Source organism: Parasteatoda tepidariorum, chromosome 10 (genome assembly GCF_982258835.1).
Source record: "Parasteatoda tepidariorum strain Cologne lab strain chromosome 10, Ptep-v5.0, whole genome shotgun sequence".
Classification (NCBI taxonomy): Eukaryota; Metazoa; Arthropoda; class Arachnida; order Araneae; family Theridiidae; genus Parasteatoda; species Parasteatoda tepidariorum.
The window spans coordinates 94,202,393-94,229,482 of record NC_141764.1 but is presented as its reverse complement, the minus strand read 5'-3'; the positions used below and the strand labels follow the sequence as shown (position 1 = coordinate 94,229,482).

The 27,090-nt window shown below is 28.6% G+C and overlaps 1 protein-coding gene across 1 annotated transcript; it reads right to left on the bottom strand.

The window, feature by feature from the left end:
- Positions 1-4,062: 4,062 nt before the first annotated feature.
- On the bottom strand, positions 4,063-19,678 carry L2HGDH (L-2-hydroxyglutarate dehydrogenase). The gene is made up of 8 exons (XM_087153367.1): positions 19,411-19,678; positions 17,192-17,343; positions 15,236-15,367; positions 12,305-12,481; positions 8,562-8,723; positions 8,054-8,211; positions 5,847-5,978; positions 4,063-4,497 (listed from the first exon to the last, which is right to left on the bottom strand). Exons 1-8 carry the CDS (start codon positions 19,535-19,537, stop codon positions 4,275-4,277), a joined length of 1,263 nt encoding a protein of 420 aa, XP_087009493.1. The 5' UTR covers positions 19,538-19,678; the 3' UTR covers positions 4,063-4,274.
- Between the last annotated feature and the right edge of the window lie 7,412 nt (positions 19,679-27,090).

Here is a 27,090-nt window from a genome sequence, read left to right as displayed (position 1 = left end):
TAGTGAATAATAATTAATTTAAAAGCAAAATATATATTACACATTACAAAAGAATTTTGATGTTCCAAAAAATTTAATTTTATCAAATAATGCCACATTTAAACTAAAATAAAAAAAACTTTTTATAAATTTACGAAAGATATACAAAAAGTCAGTACACAGATAATTATTTATTGCAAACAAATCTGATAAATAAATTAAATCATGCTTCCCCTTAACTAAACAACAAATAAATGTGAGCAACAAATTGAATTAATAGAACTGCATTAATTTCCATAAATATTTTATTTAAAAAGTAAATTTATTCAGTAAATTTTTTATTTAGTAATATTTAGAAAGTTAATACACTTCTTATGTTATTATATTAAAATAATCTCATGTAAATACATGCAAAATAATTTCATTTTATAAAAAAAATGACACATCGACAATGAATAGGATGTCATGCTTCAACATATATTTAATATGTACAGCTGCCAAATGGTTAAATGAAAGCTAAACTAAGATAAAACCTAAAATAAAACTTTTATTACCATAAAAATTTTATTTAGAAAGCCAATTACTACTACTTGCTTACTGCTTATTTTATCACATTTAAAATTATTTCATGCAAAAACATTCATTCAACAAAAAAAGCACATTATCAATGTATAAGATGTCACACTTCAGCATAAAGTGCCGTAGTCAAAGGGTTAAATTACTAAAACCCTGATCTACAACTGAGCTTACCAAAAAACTTAACAAAGATATAGCCTTTAAATAAGGCAAGCTGAAATTTTTTGCAAAACCTTTTCAAAAATATATCATTCTTTAAATATTAGAAAATATGGAAGAACGTTTCTGAGAAAATATCAGAAGAAAACTAATTTCTTACACAAATGTCAATATTTTCAAATATTCAAATTTGGAAATAAAAGATTTATAATCCTCAGAAGTAAAATAATTAAATTTTAAAACTTCAAATGAATATTTTTAAAAATAATAAAATTAAAAATCCTTTAATTGTAAAATACAATCGAGAGAATATTTCACGTCAGAAAAAATACAATTAAAAAATGTTTTTTTTTAAAGCGATATAAAAGCAGATAGTTAATTATATAGTAATAGTGGTAAATCATAACAATAAATAACTATATGTAAGCCATGACAATCTATGCATAATAATGTTAGCTAATAATCTTTTTTTAAAATATGCTATCCTAGAAAACTGAACAATCATCAATCAGATATATGAATTTCGCCAGTTTTTTTTTTTTTTTTTTTTGGAGTTAGGACATTACTGTAACACTTTAACATGTTTATATGTTTTACCACTTATCTGAAATGTTTAAAAATTTAAGAGTATTTTTCTTAATCTAATATTTTTGACATTAGTCATTTGTAAATGAAATAACACATTTTTATTTATAGTAAGTGAGTTGAATGGTTAAGTACAGTATAACACTGATTTAAATTTCGTGATATTAACATTTAAGGCTGGTGGAACAATAAAAACTAGAAAGGTTCAATTATTTATATCGAATCGAAAAAGAGGCATGTAATGCCTAGTTTGCCCGCAAGACTGCGCTAGTGATAAACTTCACCCATGATCCTCTCCGCACTTTCTCTCGAATGTTTAATTTGAGTGGATGTAAAAAAAAGTGATGTTTGATGTTTGCTAGTGTTGTGTTTGTATTGTTTTATAGTTATTAAAATGTTAAAATAACTAACTGAGCTAGTGTGGTTTATTATAGGCAGACATTACATAAATGCAATTTAAATATTCATTGAATATTCAAAAATACTATTATTTTAATCCTAAAATAATTTGATTCAAAATATTTTCAATGATTATATAATTTTTATTATAATTAATCAAAAATATTTCAATGATCTAAAAATATAGATATATATATATATACACATATAGCTTTTTAAAAACATTTTTATAAATAGAATATTAAAAGGATTACTTCATAAACTATAAAAAAATAATATTTATATTCTTTATCATAAGACATATTTTTAAATGCATTCAGGTAAAATAAACCACATTGAATCTTAATCAGTAACAAAAATAAATCTAATAACATAGTAAGAAAATAGCTCCTAAAAGTACTTAAGGTAAAAATCTTCAAAGTCAAAAAACTAAATAGAATTCAAGACTTTTACAATTACTCATATATAGAGCAGAGACTAGTATGTTTAATACAAATAACTTAAAAGAATTCCTAAGTATAAAAATTAATACATATCAAAGTTGGTAAAAATTATGATTAAAAAAAATTTTTGATTTTTTTTACACTAATCAATCAAAATTCTGATAAATAATTTTTAATAATGCTTAACATTTAAAAAATTCATAACTAAAACACTAAATGCTTCTAACTAAAATTGTTTTTATTATTTTAATTAAAATAAACTAATCATTGAATAAACAAAGTCATAGTTATTTGTATTTAAGCTCAACATCCTCATTACCTGGTAAAGACAATGATCAAATTTTTCTATTTAATTCATATACCTCACACTGAATATTTCTTTTATAAAAAAAACCTTCTATGACAATAAATTAGATTAAAAATAATCAAAAATCTCAAGAATATATTAAAAAAGTTATACTATATAGAAATATTTGTCTTAAATTAACGAGTTTCTTAAAAAAATAATGACAAGAATAGTAAAATAAAAAATTCAAAATTAAATTAAGGAATTTATTTTAATGAAATCAAGTAATTTAAATCATGCTAATCCTGAAACATATAATATTAACTTACCGTCGTTATTGACAGCAATAAGTCAAAACAATTTGCCCATCAAAATATAATAAACGTACATGAATAATATTAAGTAATGGGGCTTTTTAAGAGTAAAAAAAATCAAAATATTATAACATTAATAATTATCAATATGCATAATGTGTTAAGGTATTCAACTGGTGAAAATCGGCAATTTCTATTATTTATTTTTAAACTTAGTTCATGAAGATTTTCAAAATCATTTGAAATGTTTATCTCTAATTTTTAGAAGTTAGTTTTTTTCTTCTTTAAATGGACAGACAAAATCAAAACCAGAAGTAAACTCATGAAAACAATAATGTTTTTTGCTTTGCTTTAAGTATTTGAACCTTTATTTATTTAAATAAATTATGCTTTTTAAAACGAATAAAATTCATTTTCAAAAACTGATTTCCAAATTATTTTTTTGTTGTTGCCGGAACTTCCTTACATTTCAGAATTTTCTTGCATTTTCTGAAGAACATTGAGTCAGAGAAAAAATTCTAATGCTAAAACACACTACAAAAATGGTTTATTCTCGAATTTTTTGAAAATTTGAAAGTAGATTGTGAATAATGTTAGCAATGTTTCGAAGATTTGAGTTTGAATTTGTTATTTTTATCATGCTCATAAAATAAATAAATAAATTTAAATGCTAGGCTATATCATCCGTCAAAAACAATTTCCTTGATAGAAATTTTGGGCACATCTCTTAATAATGTTCAGTTTGCTCTTTAAAATTCTAAAAATTTAAGAAACTGAATTAAAAGCCTTTGGTTAGGAAAATTAAATATTTGACCTGAAAAGAATTTAATATGCATTTAAAGTGAGTATAATAGATGAAATATTAATATGCAATTTTAAGCTAACAGTATTTCAATGTATAAGTACTTTAATTTAAAAACAATCTGAAAATAGATTAATGTTTTACGGATATTAAAAATTTTTCCATAAAATAATATATAATAATAAATTATATTATGTCAAATAATAATATGTTATAAAATATATAATGAATATTAAGTAATAAATTCAAGTAAAGATTTTGATTGAAGTTTATGAGCCGATTATTTAATAATTAATCCAAATCTGACTTTTCAGTAATTAAATACAATGAAAATGTAGTAATTTTTGAACTTTGAAATTAAAAAGATAAAAATATATTAAATTATAATATATAAAAATACATTAATACTAAAAATATAGTAAATTAGCCAAACAAACTCTCATCAGCTTCAAACCAACATAAATTTACTAAATTGGACAATCATAATTAAAAAACCATTTCAGTTCAAAAGGAATATTAAAATAAAGATAATTTAATAACTTCATTGTAAAAATGAGCATTTACACATTCCTTAACTAAAACAATAATATAAATAAGCATGATAACACCCAATGAAATAATTAGATTATGATATAAAAATGCAATATAATTATAGATAAAATAAACATTTTGATTTAGTTCAAGAAGCACTTTAACTGATATCACATTTCAACTGGCCATAACTTTCATAATTAGAGACAATCATTGCTTTCGGTTTGTCTGATATGAAATTTTTCTCTGACTTTATCAGCAATAACTTTCGCTATGGCCAAAGAGGATGTAGCAGCAGGAGAGGGGGCATTCCTTACATGTAGAACAGTTCTTGCAAACTTCCCTTTCCCAGAATCAAATATGAAATCATCAACTAGATTTCCATTAGCATCAAGTGCCTGGGCTCTCACCCCTGATGGTCCCCTATGCAGCGAACAATAAAGAGATGAAATGGGTAATAGTTAAAGAAAGGGCAAGAGAGAAGAAAAAAAAAAGATTAAAAACGAAATGTCACTGTTACATTGAAACTTAGTAATTAACATTAGTGTTAAATTTCGAAGCTATAATTTTTTTTTTTTTTTTGGTATAATGAATCTTAGTGATATACATTAGTAAATTGAAAACAATATTATCATTGTTATACTGAAACATAATAAAGAGGGAAGATAAGCAGGTCAAGTCATAAAAATAATAATAATTATATACAAATTAAATTGTGTCGATTTAAATCTCCGTTGTTGAAAATAAATAATTCTAAAAACCTTTGTCTTTCTAGGGTTTTTATTTAAACAAGCAAACAAAAACTTTAAAATTAGCAAATATAATTATTTTAGGCAATTTTCAGCTAATAAACTCTAAAGTGCATAAAGCTCAATAGCCAATAAAACTCAAGGGGTAATTAAATAAATTGCTCTCTTGAAAAGGAAATCAACATGGGGATGACTCCTCAAGCCAGTGGCATTCCTTTCAGGATTTTGATACAACACTGTTACATAATTTTAAGACTCTATTTATTTTAAAGAAGTCACCTGGCTTCGGAGAACATTGTTAGAAAAGTTCTACTCAGTCTCATGTGGTAAATGATTCTCAACAATATACATCCATAATTTTATAACAAAGAAGTCTGCTAAATAGTAGAATAACAATTATAAAACCATAATTTAAAAAATAGTGAACTTAATAAATAAAAAGACAATTTGTTTTCCTGATTAGTTTATAATGAATAATTAAGTTAATTGAAATGAAATAAAATTTATTAACTATATTCAAGTAAAAAATTTTGTGAATGAAACCTAAACAAAATCGTTTTCTGAAAGAATTGCACATTATAATCTTTTGATCTGAAAAATATTTTTAAATTTCAATTAATATCAAGAAAACATTCTAAAATATTTCTTCTCTAAGAATGCTAAGAAAATCAGATACATCAATTTCAGAACAAGAATGACAAAATTATCTTTTGGAAATAGAATTTTCAATAAATTTTGCATAAATTTGAATTGGATCATTTTGTTCATTTTATCACTTTATATAGATTAGGTTCACCGGAATTGGGTCACTTTATATAGCCCATGTTTTAAAATTAACATGTCAAATTTATTAATGAATGACACAAATCTAAATTAAAATAATTGCCCCAACAATTATATTAAAATAATAAAAAACACAAAACTAGTAATAGTTTCAAATCAAAGATTTAAAAAAACCGATTGAAAAGATTTTATTAAAAATATTCAAGTTCTTATGATATTTGAAGGAAAAAAAAGACTTACCTCATAACATCAGAGTTTTTCAATGTTGGCAAAAACTGTTTTAAGATATTGACTTGAGCTGATATGTTAATACTTCTGTAAACTTCTGATAGGCCAAAGGAAAAGTGCTTCATAGCTAATTTTTGAAGACCTCTACATATGGGAATAAAAAGAAAATTATAAGTTATTATTACACAAAGCTTTAAAAGTTGAGTAATATTAAAACTAATAAAATAATTACTAATAATACTTTTAGTACACTAGGTTAATAAGTAGACTCAACATTAATTATAAATAGATAAATAGGAAACTATAAATATATAATTTCATCAGCTCACGGGATTATATTTGCAAAAAGGAGTGCATTCTAATATTGTATCAATATAGCCAAAGCAAAACATATCAATAGAATAGTGTGAGGAGCTCTAAAAAAATTGAAACAAAAATAGAACACATAAAGTAAAAAATATATCAAGCAAAAAACAAAAAATAAAATGTTAAAAAAAATACAGAGCAAAACACAAAACAAAATCTATAAAGTTAGTAGAGAATTCAAATTAACTTACACGTAACGTAATCTTTTAAGAATGATTTAAAAATTTTTGCAATATTATTGGCAGATTACAAAATATGAAAACAGAAGCACAAACTGAGTTAAAAGTGTACATAGAAGGATTTTTACGTCACGTTCTTACAGGTCAAAATGTTATAAAAAGTACATGAGTTTTCAGAAATAATTGTCATGAGCCATTACGGCTCAGGGGATAGAGGGTTTGCCTTCCAATGAGGTGGACCCTGGTCCGATCTCGGCGATGGCAGGTTGATACGAATCCGCACACAGCTTGCACCGACCACAGTGCTGGAGTGAAATATCCTCAGTGGTAGATGGATCATGGTTCTTGTGGTCTTCCTCCCCATGTAACGCAAATGAAGGTTAGCTCTATCAAAAAGTCCTCCCCGAAGGGAAGGACCCAGGAGTTCTGTTGTCTTTGGATTGGGATCAGAATTACAAGGCTACGGAGTTGAACATTGGTTGTCGTAAACCCATAAAATTGGGTTGGCTGTTCCACGACGGTTATATATATATAAAAAAAAAATTATTGTCATTTCTTGATGCAGAAATGCCATTTATGTTGGCGTCATTAAAACCGGATTGATAAATAAAATTTAGCCTCAATAAAAATGACCTCCACTGATATAATTATGTGTAAAAACAAATTTAAAAATTATAAATGATCGAACTATTTTAAATAAATAAACAATGTTTTTTGTTGTAGTTTGCTTTCAGTTTTATATCATAAAAACTAGTTTATTTTTTTAAAAAAAAGAGTTTTTTTTATTTTGATGCTCATTTTTTTTTAAATAACTTTTTTTTCCAAATTTAACTTTGAAACTAAGTCATTGATAGCAGCGTTTTAATGCACTCTTGACTGTAACATGAGGTAGTTCAACTCTATCAGAGATCGTCGAAAAGATCTCCTTAAATAAGAGCCACTCACTGTGTTGCCCAAAAGTGGTCGTAAATAGAGGAGGTTGCCACATAGAGGTGATCTTTCCTGAAGGTTTCACTGTGTATGTATATATATATACACATAAATATCATTAAAAAGTTAAAACTTAACAAACACCTGCTTTTTTTTCTTTACTATATGATACTTGTATGAAACGTTATTAATTTAAAGATTCAAGGAAAACATAATTTAAAATGATGATTTCTTGATACTATATTGTGTAAATTAAATAGGAAATATACCTTTTAAATTAATTTAGTAGTGAAACTTTTCTAATTTTTAAAAGAAACATAATTCTAAACAATTTAATATAAAAACTGTACTAATTTATTTAAATACTTGATAGAAAATTATTAAATACTTGATAGAAATTGAGTCGTAAGCATCCCTCATTACTGAAGACTAAAATTAAAATGTCATTTGCTTAGAATAACACAACACTTATATTTTAGGAGGTGTTTAGTTGTTTGATGTGCTCAGGTTTAAAAAAATTTAAGGGAAAAAAAAAAACAATCTGTCCCATAATATGCATATTTTCACTTAAGTTTTAAAAAATTGATTCACATTTTGTTCAAATATTGATTTAGATCATGAGTTATAAACTTTGGATTGATATAAATATACAAGTGCACACATTTCAGAAGTAGCTAGAGAAAATATAACATTTACTTAAAAAAATCCAATTTTTTTTAATCATGCAATAAATAAAAAACTAACTTGAATCGTAATATATCAAATGCTTCATCCATTTTGATATCTGTAATACCATAGCCTTCTCGTTTCAAAGCAAGAACAGCATTTGGACCTAACCATACAGAACCATCAATGCGAGGAGTAATATGCACACCTAAGAAAGGTAATCCAGGCTCTGGTACCTGAAAGAAAATATAGTTCACGGTATAAGTCATTTTAGCAATGTAGTTGACCATCGAAATAAAGAATAAAGAGTCATAAATATAGATTTTTGTTTTCAATTTAGTCGCGACAGTGAATTAATGAATCTACATTAGTATTGAAATAAAAAGTTAGCCATTACATTGATTGTTAAGAAAAGAATAAAATATTTAATAATCACTTTTTATAAATTGTAATAAAAATTAAATAACTGGTTAAATTTATTTAAAATTTGGTTAAGAATGATAAAAAAAAAATAAGTTTAAGAAATTAAAGAAGTTTTAACAGCTAGGAAATATGCTATGCCTATTGTGGCATTACAAGTACTTACAGGATAAATGTTAGTTTTTACTAAATTTGACTTCTCAGGTCTTAAAACCAGATATTCCCCCCGGAAAGGAATAATTCTTGGTAGTCTATTACAGCCAGTCATTTCAGCGAGAATATCAGATTGTAATCCACCACATGTTACAACATGCTGCCCTAATAATTCCTAAAAAAAATTGAAAGAATATTAATGAGTTTCATAAAAAAAGCAAAACATTATTCTTCCATTTTAATAAGGATAACTAAATAGCATCCATATATTATTTTAAGGCAGATATGCTGCAAACAGACTAAAAAATTCCAACTTAATCCAAATTTTCAATAAATTTAGTACCTATTATTTGATCCATATTATTATTTAAATGCAAAATAAAACTAAACTCAGTGGCGCGACAGCTCATAGAGGGTCAAGGTCCACTGTGCCCATCTCAGTTTTCGTGACCTTGGGCTCTGCTGTGCAGGAGCAGATGTTCCGGTTAGGTGGTCAGCCGAACGCAAACCCCCCAGTGTTTAGTTCCCAAGCATGCTTGGTACTCATTTATCGACCCACTGAAAGGATGAAAGGCTGAGTCAACTTTACCCAGTTCGAGGATGGAAGCCAGAACCTGTGGCACAGGAGCCCTCAGCCACCGGGCATCAAACTAAACGATGTAAAATAAAATTAAATGCGTCTCGATTTAATTAATTTTTAAAGGTTTTCTATTTTATTTTTAAAAAGCTTTTTGCAGTTTTCAACATATTTTACACTAAGTACACCAGCATCAGAATCAAATATATTTATTTATATAAAATGAATAATTACAGTAAACTAAAGCAGACAGATATACTTGATAGTATAAAACTCCATTTGCTTTAAAAAATATGAAGATAATAATAAAATTCAACTTTTTTTGAGCATTAAAAAATAGGTACCCATTCTCAAGTTTTACCAAGCATAAATGAGAATAAAAACAAAAGTGATAAAAGTGAGTCAAAGTACCTTTTGTTTTCCTATTCCTGAGTGCTCAAAACATGTCAACTTTCATTACCAATCCTCATATTTTTTGAAGCAAATAAAGTTTTATAGAATCAAAGCCCTGTGGCAGAATTTTTTCTAGCTTTCTGCGACAAACCTAACTAGAACCAATATCTTTCTGCAAGATATTTTTATTGTTATAAATGTATGTGTAATGAATTTATAATGATAGATGAAAAAAATAAGTCTACATGCATAGAATAAAACTGTGTAGATTTTTTTTTCTTAATTTCATAATACACTGAAGAGCCAAAAAAACTGATATGCCTGCCTAATATCGTGTAGGGTACCCGCGAGTACGCAGAAGCGCCGCAACACGACGTGGCATGGATTCGATCAATGTGTGAAGTAGTGCTGGAGATAATTGACACCATGAATCCTGCAGTGCTGTCCATAAACCAGTGGGAGTAAGAGGGGGTGGGGATATCTTCTGAACATCACGTTGGAAGGCATCCCAAATATATTCAATAATGTGCATGTCTGGGGATTTTGGTGGCCAGCGGCACTCTTCTGAATTTGGACACTTTCGCTGGCTACCAAAATCCCCAAACATGAACTTTATTGAACATATTTGGGATGCCTTCCAACGTGATGTTCAGAAGATATCCCCACCCCCTCTTACTCCCACTGGTTTATGGACAGCACTGCAGGATTCATGGTGTCAATTATCTCCAGCACTACTTCACACATTGATCGAATCCATGCCACGTCGTGTTGCGGCGCTTCTGCGTACTCGCGGGTACCCTACACGATATTAGGCAGGTATACCAGTTTTTTTGGCTCTTCAGTGTATAAGTTTACATTTCTTAATAAGTTTAAATTGTTTAAGTATAAATTTGCATAATCTTCGATAATAACGAAAAGTTATAAATGTATAGATCTGCAGACAAAAATGCTTACTAGAGCATAAATAAAGATTACCCAGAACCTGTAATAAGATAGAACTTATAGAAATAGCTAAGAATGGACAAAAAGATTAAATTTATAAAACAAGATAACTGAATTTGAAGTATCAGTTTAAAACAGTATCAAAATTAAATTAAAGCAGTTTAAAACAGTATGATTTAATGTTTCATTATAGTAGTTATATCAGGTACAGAAACAAATCAGGTGAAAAAATTAATATTGAAGTTGAGTAATCAAAATAATAAAATAGAATTGACTATAACCAAATTCTAAAAGCAAAAAAATTAAAGCAATGTTTGTTTCAATTTTTTCTACATCTAATTAATTTTATCTAATTAATTATAGATTAATTAGATTTGATTAATATTGTACTGACTTATTGAAAGATTTTTTTTTTGAAAAAGGAGGTAAATAAAACTTTTTTCGTGATCAGATTAAGTTCAGAACGAAAAAAATACACAGCGCTTGTGATTTCGCACTGTATTGTGTAAATATATAGCACTGATTCCACACGAAGTTTGCAGAAGCGGTTTCCGACTCAATATGCTGAAGTCTATTCAACATCTCGAAACGAAATAGTCTTTATCAGTACTGAAACATCGGTATTAGAGCCATACTCATTGGATGCGATTTTTTTCGCATGCGTACGGAAACCTGGTTGAAAGTGTTTCACCAGTAAATATTTTCCACCAATTTGGTTTCATTCGCATGCCAAAAAATCGTAGATTGTGAGATATCTTTCAGGCTTTATTTCATTTATCGTTAGATTGTGAGTGTTTTTTTTTTTTTTATCGACGATTTAATTTAAAGGATATAGGCATTTTATCTTTAAAAAAAATATATATAGTAATTTTTTTTTCTTTTTACCTTCTAAAATTTCTTGATTTGTTGGAAATGCTGTCTCATCCTTACTATCGATATCGCTACAAGTAAGAATATTTGATTCGAATCTAGAACGTTTTTTTTTTTTTTTTCTATATTAGTAACGTGGGAAGCTTCTTTTCCTGTCGCTTTCCAGAAAAAAATTCTCTGACATCGCTAGATGTTGTCGACTTCCATCTTATTTCTTTTTCGGAATGCCGCCTTGAAAAATCAGTTTTCAAATTTGTTTTAACTATTGTGGCTTCACAATTGCAACAAATAACCTTTTCGCTAGACGTGATTTTTTTAAGAAAAAGAATATTTTTCCGCATGAAATTTTCCACATAAGTGCAAAAAATATAAAATGCTCTGTTCTCATAAAAAAACACAAAGCAAATTACTGCGCCAGCGATAGAGGCCGAAGTTGGCAAATTTCCAAAAATAGCTTAATAAAGGGGAAAAAATTCTCCCTTTTTATCCAGTAACTGTTTGTGTTGGAGATTAACGGAGAATTACGAGCGCTTCCTCCTTCCGCTGTACTCTAGAAAAAAAAAATATTTAAAACAATTCTGTAAGAAAAAAATTTTGCAGAACCATTATTGCTTCTGCAGAAATTTTTTGTTTCTGTAGAAAAAGTTTTTTTTTTGGTAAAACAGCTTCTGTTTCTGCAGAATTTTTTTTGAGAACTTTCGTTTGTGGCAAACCAAAAAATTTTATTTCCCAAATAAAAAAAAATCTTTCTGCAAGAACTCAGTCGCTTTCTGCGACAATGTCGCTGTGTCGCCGTGTTTCTGCCACGGGGAATCAAAGTATTTATTCGTAGGTAATTGCAATTGTTTTTTTTTAGCATCAAAATAAAACATTTAATATAAATACAGGAAAACGGCAACAAGACAAACATTAAATCCATCTAATTTTCACACATTTAAAACATATGTTATAATGAGTAAAAAGACAAAGATTACCATGGATTTACTCTGGACAAGAATAGTTTTTCGAGTCTCTTGTAAGGGAACAAACTGGTTCACTTTAAAATTGAAATATATATCTGCACCCATAGATTTACAGTCTTCAGCATATGACTGTGTAACTTCTCCCCAATCTACAATTCCTGTATTTGGTGACCAAATTGCTTTGAGACCCTAAAATGCAAGAGGAATTTTACTATGATAATATGTAATTAAAGATAATATGTAATTAAAAATGATATGTAATTAAATTTTATAAATTGAGTTGACTTATTAACATTATATTCGATCTGAAAATATGAAGTAGATGAAATGAGTTGAGTAATTTTTTTATACTTCAAATATAAAATAAATAAGAAGAACTGAGTAGAAGTAGGTATTAAATGGCATTTTTGTGAACTTAAGAATATGAGATCTGGAAAATATAGTCACAGAAGCAAGCTGTGTATCAAATTTCTCATTAGAAACTATTCTATTCAGAAAGAAAAAAGAATTAAGCCCTTTTCAGAGATGACCAAAATTGTAGCTTTCTTCTTTACTATTATTGAAAGCTAAATTTCACTATGCTTTTCACACATCAGTGTAATAAATGAGCCAGAAATTTCATTAGACTTAAATTTTTCTAATTGATCACACAAACTTTTTTTTAAAGGTTAAAAAATGAATATTTACAGGTTTTTAAATTAGATACAATGAATCCATAAATATATGAACAAGATTTATATATCAATGGTCGGGAAAACTACATTATTTTTGTAATTAGGTAACTATATATATATTTTTAAATAATCTAGTGACTACAAACTACTTGCAAAATGTAGTTACTATTTCACTACTTTCAAGAGGCGAACAATGCAGGAGAACTTATTTTACGCCCATGTTCAAAATGGTTTAGAATAAGAAATTGGCTTACATTAGATATAAGGGCACAGTTAAGAAATATTTATTCATGTTTACATGAACCAGTTTGATATTCCAAAAAAAAATTTTTCTTCAAATTTGTTTATTTAACTGTCAATTTTTTATGCCTTTTCTGACAGAGAATATTTGAGAAATGCAAAATTACCTAAAACTTGCAATTTTTTAACTGCTTAATGCTTTTTAATTTCATCTAACAAATTAAGTACATCAAAAATACTTTTCCTTCCATTGAAATAACATTAATGTTTCACAAGTGCGCATTTGCATGTGAAAGTGTGACCAAAGTGATTAATTATCTATTTTCTTCAATGGCTAGTTTAAATATTAGTTATTAAGTGATTTTAGGTACTTAATTTTTGTTAATGCTCAGCTGCAGCCACAGGGTCATTTTCATTACATCCATTGACAACCCCACGAAGATTAGTTCCCTTCAAATTCAAAAAATTAGTTGCGTTAGAACCACGTTGCTTTTCTAAATTAATGTTAAAAGTAGTTGCCAAGAATCACTACAAATTACTGCTTACACTACTCATTAAAATACTTTTCTTAGAAAAGTATAATGCTACACTACAAACCAAGGCAAAAAAGTAGCCAACTACAGAAACGCCACTCCTTGTAGTGTGCAAAATACTTTTTTAAGTATGCAAAGAACAAAAGGAAATTTTGAAAATTTCAAACACAGTGAAATCTGTGTAAACTTTTTGAGACAACAAGCTGATAATCCATTAAGACATGTGGTCAACTTCAGAGGTTTTTCTGTAATACAATAAATAAAGCAGATAACCTATAAGAAGGATAGCCTAAATAACTAGTGCAATAGATACATTTAGTTCACAAGTTTTACACAAATGAGTTCTTTGTAAAAAGATCATGTAGGCAGTGATGCTGGTGGAATAATAGAGATTGCAAAGCATTACAGTTTTTCCTAACTCTAACGCTAACTCTACTCTTCACAGTGCATGTGTGAAAATTTTACTACAAATCACAGTGTTACTAAAAGGTAGGAAAAAAAAAGATTAGCAGTTACGGGTAACTTAAGCAAAACTTTTTGCAATATCTCTCTAAAATGTCAAAGATATAAACCAAACACATTAGCACATAACTGTCAGTATAGTTTAATGTTATATATATATATATATATATATATATATATATATATATATATATATATATATATATATATATATATATATATATATATATATATATATATATATATATATATATACATACATACAAGGGGGCTAAGCCCCCGCTCACCAACCCCGATGATTGCTTCGCAATAATTGTCTTTTCTTGGCAGAAAACTGTTTTTCTACTGAAGTTAAAATAATTTACTTAACATATATGTACTAAAAGGAATTCTGTTTGATTACGCCGATTCCTCTACTTCTCACATCCAAATATTACTATCTATTAGTATTATAAACTATTAGATCTCTTGCTGAACAGAAGGGATTTTTGAAGTAATCATTTTTTAAAAGAACATTTATATTGTTATGACATCATATTGTTCAAACAAATTTGGTGAGTTCACAACCATAATTTAATATTTTCGCTAATAATAGCAGTACTGGAAAATATCTTTAAATTAGGGATACAAAAATATTTAAAGGAAAACGATACCTTTACGACTTTTGTTAATTTTATGGTAATGACAACCAAAGCACTATTGAAATGAATAAGGAAAAACTCGATTATTAAAAATTATTACCTTTACAAACACATGCGTTCTCAATTTTAATTGGCTGTTTTGTGCGTTACTAACCACAAGTGCTCTGTGATTGGCTATTTGTTATCATGCTATCATTTCACTCTCTTCTTATATTATATATATATATATACATTTCAATCATGAAGTGATAATTTGCATTTTTTCTAGAAATCCTTGCACATTATATTTTCTCCCCTTCAATAACAGCATAGTTATTTTGAATTAATCATGATATAACAGTTATTAATAGTTAACTGAAGTATTTTTAATAAATAATACTGAATTGTAATTACTTGAATATTTGGCTCTATTTCCTTAATTCCCAGAGAATCAAGAAGTGATATATCCTTCACTCCATTTTGAACTGCTCTATTATACAAGGCATCTAATGCTTTGATTTCTTTCTTCTTTACTGCTACAATCATCTGAAATAAATGAGAAGACACCAATTTTTTTTAGAATAAAATTCAATTTAAGTATTTTACATAACTGAATTTATTGAAATAATAAGAACAGTATTAACACATACATCTTTGATAAATAAAGAAAAAAATTATAGGACTGAGAGTGTTAGGTACTTGATTCTTTTAAATAAATTCACTTTAGTAAGAGCAGTGACACATCATGATTTTTATAAGCTTGTATAAAAACTATGAATCAGTCATTTTGTTTTATTTCCATTTCAGACCAACCAATTAAATAAATAAATTAGAGGTCAATTTGGCTAATCTGTAAAAAAATTAATAAATAAAAATGAAGAAAAAAAATACTATAATCCAATTAAAATTTTTTTAGTCTCTCTCCCTTAGTTACTGATCTAAATTTAATAATTAGCTGCAGAAATTACCACAATTTTACTCAAGAAACTTGAGAATGTCAAGGGAAAAAATATTCAATATTACAAGACAAACTTTTTATTGAGAGTTAATAAGAGATTAAAAAAAAGTGCATTAAAGATTTTAAAAAAAAGTGCATTACTGAAGAGAGATTAAGAGATTAAAAAAAAGTGCATTACTGAATTAAATAAATAAAATAAAAATAGTTTTGCGATTTGAACGTGTGAAGAAACTGCCCAAGGCTTTCGCAACAAATTTTACAAATACATCAAAACAAATTTCAAAATGTTAAGTGTGTATAAATGTTCTTCCATACTAATTTTTCAAGAAATTATTTATGATAAATAGCTGGCAAATATCACTTGCAAAGTATGTATCTATATATTTTTTTTATTTTTTATAAAAAACACACAAATCAGTTTAATATTAAATTTATGAACAAACTGTAATTCATTCTGGTAATATTTTGAAACATAAAAATTTGCCAAAAGAAATTTAAAAACATTTATCTTTATTTTGATTAATATTAACAGATGTATGAATAACTAGATCTATAGATGAAAAAAAAAGTTCTTTTTGGTTATAATGCTCAAGAAAATTCAAAAAAAAAATTTTTTTTTAGTAGGTACAAAACAAAATGGCTATTTAACATCACTCTCCAAAAAAAAAAAAAAAATATTTGAATTTACTAGTGCCTGGCTAACTGAATAGGACCAAAAATAAAATAGTACAATAAATAGTAGAAAATAATTACTCTATTAGTTGACCACTAAAGCACTGCACTATGATCAGCCAACACAGGTTTCAAAATACATATTTTAGTAAGTAACATTTAAATAAATCTTGAAGTCCACATTTTAAATGCAGTATCAAAATTATAAAAATTTTTAGTGGGCCCGTTTGTATATATAGATATTCTTAAAATGTAGATAGATAAAGCAATTGTTTTAGTGTAGTGAAATATCTTTTTATGTAATTAATTTTAATGTTCTCACTTAACTTAAAAGCAAGTAAAATTTGATGTAGGATTTCTGCATGCCCTATATACTTCTAAATATGTATTTTTAAGATAATAGTGAAAAAATTCGGGACCATTTCTTAAAGATGATCTAGGCAATAGTAATTTAGAAGTCTAGTTGAGAATCAAAGATGTATAAGAAGTAAATTATAAACAATAAACTATACTTATACATTAAAATAATATTAGAGATTACAAACAATTATTTTAGATTACAAATCTAAAATAAACATTTCATTATGGCCTTCAAAAATAGAAATTTCTTTTCAAAGAAACTCATTAAAAAAAATATGAAGTTCCTTCTTAGAAGTTATTTAAAGCAACAATAGATTACAATTAATGCATAGATAACAATCATGTCAATATTATATGTAGAACAGAAGAATTATTTTTACCTTTCCACACTTTTTATATTTTATATTTTTTTCAGAAAAATATTTGTATGCCAGATCCAATCCTTCAACACATAATTTTGCTTTTAAAGAACCAGGAGTATAATAAATACCAGTATGAACAACACCACTGTTATGCCCACTTTGATGAGCAGCTATAAAATGAAGAAGAAAAAAAAAGAATATTAACAATATGATATTAATATAAACATACTTAATAATAAACCAGTCTTTTTAGAATATTACTCAAATAATGTTTCTGTTAGAATATATTTAATCAAAAAGCAGGATAGGGTATATTTTGTGCTATGTAGAAAAAAAAAACAATGCAAATAAATCACAAATGAAGTTGAAAAATTGACATGATAAAATCTTTTTTCTATTAACAACCACCTATCTAAATTTTCACCAACTGAATCAAAATGAATGTCAAAATTTGGTGTTAATACACTAAGAAAGATTCTTGATTATAGATTTGAAACTATGTATAGCATGTCCATTTCTATGCTTTATTTGAAATTAATATACACTTTTTGCAACATATTTAAAAATACTGAGATATAATCTGACCTTTTTACAACATGAACTAAAAATTCATGAATGAATTGAAAAATGTTATCAAGGAGGAAATATTTATAAAAACATGTATAACAAGAAAGAACTAGGTGTTTTATTTAAAATGACTTTTAACATAATTTTACATAGTAAATTATTAATATTAGATCATAAAGAGACAAGCTGTAATCTATTTAACAACTTTTTGGCATTATTTCAAAACATAACGTATTTAAAACATGACGTGACATGAAAGACATCAGAAAAGTTTTAAATTTTGAAATTGATTTTTACTTCATAGAAACAGAAGAGAAATAAATTAGGGTTATTTATACATCACACAGTTCATAGTTGTAATTCACAGATGATGATATCTTTCACTGAGATTCAAAATTTGATAAATAGGGCGCGGACTAATTACGAATAAATTTATTGATGACAGTCACGATTCAATTAAGATATAACCTTAATGGTATCTGCACTAAAAAAAGCTGCCAAATTTTAACGACAACCAGGCTGTGGCACATGGAAAACTCTAAAAAAAAAAAAAAAACAACTAAAAGTCAACCCCAGACTAATCACTATTTCAAATTTATGAAAATACAAAAGTACTTTGACATCTTTACAACAATAGTTGTCACAAAAAAGAGACAATTAGGAGATATTCTTTAGTTCAAGCAAGTAATTTGATTGTGCTACGTTACACAGAAATAAGGAATTACAGTTGTTATAAACTTAAAAATATTCATAATTCTAACGAGTCATATGGTTATATTATATTTCAGACCCATCAGAAAATAACAGTTGTCGTAAAATTATAACAGGAAAAAATGTACTTTGCTGAATCACCCAACAACTTATTCATTGACCATTTCAACCCTTTCACTTCTTATCAATACAAACGGCTTCTCTAGTACACAACCTCTGAATACTACCATATTTGGGAGTTTTCTCTACAACACGAACCAATTTAAGTAGTGGTAGAGCAAATAACCAGTTATCGAAGAAAAGGAATCTGAATGAACACAATCTCTATATTGGATTAATTATATGAGCATTGACAATCACACAACAATGCAAATCAAGCAAAAGCTACATATTACATATTTTTTTTACACGTCTTTAGTTTAGTGATACAGAGTTGGATTAGCAATATACCTATAAGTCACATAACAAAATTTAAATTGAAAACGTCAAGTCACTCTGGAATGCTTGCATAGTAGTAAATATAATCTAAAAATTTGATAGCAATAGTTTTATTTTAACGTACTTAAAAAAACTTTATATTTGCGATTTAGGAATTTGTACTTTGCAAATAAATACATGCAACAGCTCAAAAGTACAAAAAAAAACAAATTAACCCAACATTAATAAAACCAGAACAAAAATCATCATTAGAAATAAATATTTTTAAAATGTTAATATTAAGAAATATTCTTCTTGATAGTTAAAAAGCAAAGCAAAGACTCTTAAAAACAGTAAGCACATAATTTAGTTACAGTTTAGAAGTACATAGTTAGTTACCACCTTGTGTGTCATTGTTAGACGCACATAATAGGCAGTTCATAACATTTAAGAGAAAATAATCTTTCAGTGCTTTTGATGATAGTAGAAATATAATAATGAGAAAATAATGTAACTTAAGAATGAAGAGATCAGGAACAAACCAATTTTAGATTCTTTTTCAACTATTGCAAGTCGAAGATGGGGATGTCTTAACAGTAATTCTCTTGCTGTGGCAGTTCCAATAATACCACCCCCAACGACAATTACATCATATTTTATTCGTTGCATACTGAAAAACGAGGAGTTATTTAATACATTTTGAAGAATAATTACGATATACACAGTTCAAGGTAAAATTTAAAAATGCATGTGACTTAAGGCAAAAACCGAAACTAATGTTTGTTTACAATTTTTCAAAGTTTGTGTTGCCAAACAAAATTGAAATATATATATTATGCCTTCTCGCAGCTACTTCCGCATCTCTAATCGCCGTGAAAAGAATTGGAGATCGAAATGGGCTGCAGGTGGCGTAGAGCAGAACTCTTTACCTATGGCAACACTCCACATGCTTTCCCCATTAGTGTGTGGAAAGTCAAGGAAGTATGTTAGTTGATTTTCATATCTTTTAAGTTGGAAAACTATATGGAACTGAAAACTACATTAATCATAGTTCTAAAGAAAAGTATCAAAGAAATTTTAAAAAATATTTTTGTTAAATAGAAAGGAAAATTATTAAGAAAAGGGAAATTATCGTAGTACATTCCTATACAACTGAAAAGAGGATGAGAGGAAAGGGAGAAGGGCTAAAGGCATGAAACCGGTAGCTCAACAGATATGGCGTATTCGAGTGTTGCGATCGCCAATAAGAGAAACTGATTGGTGAGTGTTTTCACCGGATAATATATATTACCAATCAAGTTCTTATTTTCACAAACTGCAATCGAAGGTTCATAAATCGCATGCAATGAGAGTGGTTGGAACCGCAAGCAAAGAATGGAGAGTGCAATAAGTTGGCGCAGTTTCATGTGAAACTTCACTTAAATTCTTTAAGATCCGGCGATGAAGCTTATTAATATAAATAAGCTCACAGTTTCACGAAAGTTTGATTTCATTGTTTGCATAAGTAATTAGTAAGCAATACGAGCGCATGAGCGTAAAAAGAGTCTGTGGGGGGCGAAGTTATCGACAATGCCAACCTTCTTCTATCAAAAAGTACCTCATCATAGAATCGAGTTAACACGTCTTATATACTAGTGAATATACTCGTAACTTATATACTAGTGAACACGCAATTGTAATTTTGTAGTGGTAGATACCCTACAGTACACGCCCACCAGAATTATATCTGTGATAGAATTCGATGAACGGGTACCACTAGTTGATTCATTGCTGTTTTGGGAGAAGCCGGGAGAGCTGTAGTAAGATCCCCGCATTTTTTGAGTGCTGAAAGTGAGAGGTGTATTAAATTCACGGTCGTAGTCGCTCCTGTGTTGTAAGCCGTTGTGCGTGATCGAGACGAGACTGAGTAGCAACAGTGCGAGGAGGTGGATAATGTGGTAATCACAAGTAGCAAGTCAACTGCGGACCATTCATCGAAGTAGGCGTTTCCAGATCGAAGCAGGCGTTACTGTCAAGATAGGCGTGTTCATATCGCCTCCGAATGTCACAAATGTGGGGATAGTAGCTTTCAACCATGTCAACTTTCATCTGTGAAAAGGTACCCCATCATAGAATCGAGTGAACACGTCTTATATACTAGTGAATTGTAATTGTAATTTTGTAGTGGTAGGTACCCTGCAAGCCAATGGGTCTTTTCCACGACTTGGACAGCTCTCTCCAAGCTGTTCTGGCGACACCCTTCGGAAACAGTCGAAAAAGTTTTATCAGTTTTCATCTTAAGAGAAGAGATAAGATAAGGAACACTGAAAAACTTATGGAGTATTTTGCAAATGTGATTCATACAGGCGTAAATGAGTGAGAGGTTCGTCTTATAAGCAGTTTCTAAATACCCGATCCAGGTTATTCCAAATATCTTGGATATTTGCATGCAGTATGAATGCTGCCTAACAAAAAAGGATTCAGAGAGGAAATTGGACTGTCTTCTGATGTCACCAGCCTGAAAAATTCATATGAGTTTAAAATTCATTTCAGAGTCCCATTTAGCTAGGATGAGCGTCAAATAGAGTGTTGCGTAAGAAGTATTGCCATAGAGAGTTCTGTTCTGCTCCCCCTGTAACTCATTTCGATCGCTAATAACATGTGTAATCGAAAGCAGATCTGGACGAACAATTGTGGCCCTTTAATTAATTTCCCGATCTCTACTCCACGCTCCCTCGCTAAGAAATAATATGTACATTTATTTTGCTATGCTGGAGCCGCCGGAGACATAAAAACTATAGACAAAGCTTCGAAGTTGTAAAGTGCTTGACTTCGCGTGTTGGTCGTCTGGGTTGTCGGGAGCTATCGAAGCGGGGTGCCATCCTGTCTGCAGAGGATCAAAATCGTGATGGCATATCTTCGGATCATCCTCAGGGATGCTTCCTTTACCGTCGCCAATAGCCCATTGTGCAGCTCTAGTACCACGTAAAAGAACTACAAGAACAACAAATCAAAGTTGTAAAATGTTCACTTTAAAAAATTAAGGTGAACGCCTTTCACCTAGTTTTTTTCTGCTCAATAATATTAAATTTGAATAATGTTATTCATTTCGCACTCATTCACAACACTTCTCCTAACTACTCCTATTTTTACTGTTAAAGCTCATAAAATATTTTTATTTTACTGGGTGATGTTAATTCTGGGAGCCCGCAGTGGACTGATCATTAAGACACGGTTCCCAGCAGATCACTGAAGTCAAGCATCACTGGTTGCTGTCAGTGTGCGGGTGGGTGACCACTTGGATCAGTCTGCGTAGGGACCGAGGGTGTGCGGTATTGGTCCTCGTTAAACTGTTCTACCATAAAATGCTCGACTTCGCGTGCAGGTCGTTGAGCTACCGAAGCGGGGGAGTCACCCCCTCTGCAGATGATCAAAATTGTGATGGCTTGTCTTCGGATCATCCTCAGGGATGCTTCCCAGACCGTCGCCAATGGCCCATTGTGCAGCTGTAGTGCTACGAAAATTAACTACAACTTAATTTTGGGAACTGTTAAATCTTTTTCTGCTTGAAATTAAAATAAAGTAAGGTAAATATTTAAAATAAATTGAAATTTAAAAAAACTAATGGCTCAAAACCCTATGTCCTTACTTTAAAAAAAAAAAAATTTCCAGAAGTTTTTAAAAACTTTGGTATCATTTTATTCACATTACGTAATTACTACACGCATTCTGCGGATCAAAAGTCATAAGTTCACAAACCATCACATTTTCTTACTTCATTTTCTGAGATTTTAAATTTATGTAAGGAATTTTACATGCATGATCTGTTACACATATTCTGTTACATTTGTTAAACTTACAATATTTAACTAAAAAAAATGCTTTCGAGTATTGTGATTAAATTTCATATTGATTTACATTTATTTGTGCTTTTAAATCATAACGCAATTTCATTGTAATGTCCAGAAACATATTAATGAAGTAAATTTCTATGAAACTACGGTTAAAATCTTACTGAAATTTCTAATAGCTTAAGATGTCTTTGTTTAAACAAGTATTAAATAATTGTAGGTCTGTTCTTCAAAAATCACTTTTGTATGATGATTTGTATGTGGTTTATATACATATGGTGATCTAGTATATGATTACAGTTATTATTACTTTTTATTTTGCTTTATATAAATTGTTAACATGCTTATTAATTTTGTTATTTCTAAAATATTTATGAACTTTTTATATTATTTTATATGCAAGAGAGCGCATCTTCTATAAAACAATGGTGCATGGAATATTCACATGGCACTATAATCAGAATAAAATAAGTCTTAATAATATTTTTAGAAAATAAAGAAAGAGAGAGAAAAGAAAAAAAACATTGCAATTTGCATATTTATTTAAACTAATTCTTTAATAAGAACCATTTTCTATATTTAATAATATACATTTTAGTTTTATACATTCAGTTAAAATTAAACTTTTAGTTTTATTCGCTATACAACTAGTTTTTCGTTATTACGAAACTTACCAATTTAGTTTTAATTTAGTCTGTTTAACTAAAGTTTGTCTAGATTTTTTTTCTATCTGAGTATTAATCTGCGTTTTCTAATCAGAACCATTTTTTTATCATTATTTCTGGCCTGGATTCTTAGAAATTAGGTGAGATGCCTAAATTGTACCTCTCCTAAACCTACCTCCTTCGATAGGTGATATGAAGAAGCTTTGCAGATAAAACCTAGCGGAAAAAATATGAAGCTTATTTCACATAGAGATCCATTCACATGGAGAATCAAAAGTCGATGTGTTCTAGCATCAAGTTTTTATTTACGTTAATCAGTTTTATAAGTTTTCAATGTAATTTTTGAACAAAGGATATTCGTGTAAGGATATGGCAATTTTACAGTAATGTGCAGATTATCTAACACACCATATACTTGTTAAGCAACTTATTCTATTATGTTCTGCTTGTTTCTTTGCCAGCCAATTACTGTTTGAGGTTTGGAATAGCACTTTGTTTAAAACGTTTCGTAATTGCCTAAATCGTAATTTGTGTGTATTCCTAAATCACGATTCAAGAGTAACGTATCAACTTTAACTGCTGAAGAAGTCTAGTTTTAAGCATATATAGCAGTACTTTTACTTTCGTTACTTGTACCGCCGGTACAAGTAAAAAGTACGTACTTTTACTTGTACTTCGTTACTTTTTAAATTTAGTTCTTTTACTTGTACTTTCGTTACTTTTATAGGGAAAAAGAACAAGTATTTGTAACGGAAATATGGAATGAAATCGTTAATTTTTTCTAAAACTCGGTAAGTTTCCTAGAAAAAAAAAATTTAAAAAAAATTTAAATTTTTAAAAAAATGCTTATGTTTTTTTTTAAATTTATAAAATTAAATGTGCAATATATATGCATTCACAGCTAACTTCGTGTTTAAATACCTTCTGTTTCAACTTATATTGCACATTCAATTATTTTTTACTAGCTCAAAGATCACAAAGCTTTGTTAATGTTTGTGCTTTTAAAACGCGTTTATTAAGAGTAAGACAATTTTAAATCAATGATAATTTATCTATAAATAAAAATAATAGATAAACTAAAAATTAAAATCAATAGATAAAATTTTTTTTTCGTGCAAATCCATAAAAAGTTTGATATTAAAATTATATTTGATTTTAAAATTATATTATACGATTATATTATAATATTCTTCCGAATCTATATATATATTTCTCTTACACGGCACCAAAAAAAAGCCTCATTGCAACTCCCCGAATGGCAACGTTAGAAAATCGACCAATGATTACTGCTAAAAATGTCACATGGCAAATCTAGATGAAGTGGCTCAACATATAGCGCTTTTAAAAACGGAAACAATAACCAGAGTGAGCATTATCAGGTTAAAAACATGATAATATTTAAATTAAACTCAATTAGGAATTAATTAATTTACTTTATTTTCTTCATATATACAGAGAACAGTCGGCAAAGAATTCTGTTAGGTTAAAAAACATTTCGCTAAAAAAAGAACGAATAAAATAAACAAAACAAAGAAATAAAAATAAACAACTTAAAAAATATAAATGCTGTTGCCAGTCATAGAATTTTTTGAAAGTTAACTTAGCAACATAAATCAAAATGACATAGAAGCGCAACTGGATCAAAATTATGATACCTGAGCGCTTGACGTAACAAATCCTTCAATTGTATAAGTGTTGTATCGCCAAATGCCCAGATTAACAATTGTGTTTTTAAAGAAATTCTATAAAAAGTTTTATATAAAAAAAACTTCTATCCAGCTACTTCTACAACTGCTTCTTGAAGAACTTGGCTCATTGAATAAAAATATTGTTTTAATTTTACAGTACTAACTTTACTTCTACTTACATTATTGCTATGACCCTCTTTCATTACATTTTACAACTTCATGCTAAATTTGAGGACTTTAAGTTGTTTTGTGGTTGAATACTGACATAAATGGGTACTTAAAAAAAAATAATATTTAGAGGTTAAGAGTTGCCTCAGAAAAATTTGAATTGTTGACACTGAATTTAATAATGGAAGCAATCGTTTTTGTGAAAAATTGCATTGTATTGCTGACATCAAAACTATATATATATATATATATATATATATATATATATATATATATATATATATATATATATATATATATATATATATATATATATATATATATATATATGCATTTTACAACTTCATATTAAACTTCTGTTTTGTGTCTGAATACTGACATTTACAACAAAATTAAGGTTTAGAATTGCCTCGGAGAAATTTGAATTGTTAACAATGACTTAAACAAAAAGTTTTATTTTAACTGACAAATACTATATTATAATTTTAACTTTTTCTATGACTATACTCATTTTCTTACTTTTTTCTTTGTTTTTTATACATTTTATATTTTTGTGATAAAATAAAAAAACTTATAGTTGTTCTGCTTCTGAACACTGATGAAAACACAAAATGATGGGTTTCATCAACAATCAAAAATATATACTTTTATTTCACAAATTCCATATTATTAGGGTGGCGCCCTTCAGAGAATTAAAAATACAAAATTATCTTCATGGAAGCCGATGCTTTACATCCGGCATTCAGTGGCAGACTACTATTTCATATTATTTTACAATACATGGCTTTAGCCCTCTGATGGGAAAGACTTTAAAACAAAACTTACAACAGTTACTTTTCTCAACAACTGAAATTTAGAATAGTGTGATTAAGCAAAATATGTGAACTGTTAGCAATTTCAAATTAATATTAAAATGTACAGGTTTAGAATTTTCTGCAGTGAAAAGTTTTCGGAACTTCAGTATTCAAAAAAGTATAAAAAAGCTAGACGTTAAGAACGTATCCAATGAGCGAGCATTGGATTGCGAATCCGAAAAGGACTGCGAAAGCAGTTCCGGGGGTTGACGAGCGCCAGCGAGCAGGGGGCGAAACCTCCTAGTTTAAAAATAAATTAATATCCATAACTCTCAAAATTAAAAGTCCCGCAGCGGATTGATCGTTAAGACACGGTTCTCACCAGATCACCGAAGTCAAGCATCACTGGCAGCGGTCAGTGTGCGGGTGGGTGACCACTTGGATCAGTCTGCGTAGGGACCGAGGGTGTGCGGTATTGGTCCTCGTTAAACTGTTCTACCATAAAATGCTCGACTTTGCGTGCAGGTCGTCGGGCTACTGAAGCGGGGATGCCATCCCTTCCGCAGAGGATTAAAATTGTGATGGCGTGTCTTCGGATCATCCTCAGGGATGTTTCCCAGACCGTCGCCAATAGCCCATTGTGCAGCTCTAGTGCGACGTAAATGAACAACAACAACAACATCAAAATTAAAAATAATTAAATAAATAACAGCAATTTTTCAAAAACATTAAAGAACATAAGAATATTATTCAATAAAATTTTAGGTTACTTTGAATTTTCGATTTCCTAGAACGGTACTTTTAAATCGTTACTTTTTTTTTGTTTAGTACTTGTACTTTTACTTGTACATTTTACTCGTTACTTTTTAAAATAAGAACTTTTTACTTTTTACTCGTTACTTTTTTTAAAAATACTTGTACTTTTACACGTTACTTTTTAAAAGTAACGTTGCCATATATGGTTTTAAGTCATTCATAATGTACAATGTACTTCATCCGAACTGGTCAGTGAGCTGATCGTTAAGACACGGTTCCCAGCAAATCACCGAAGTTAAGCATCATTAGCTGAGATAAGTA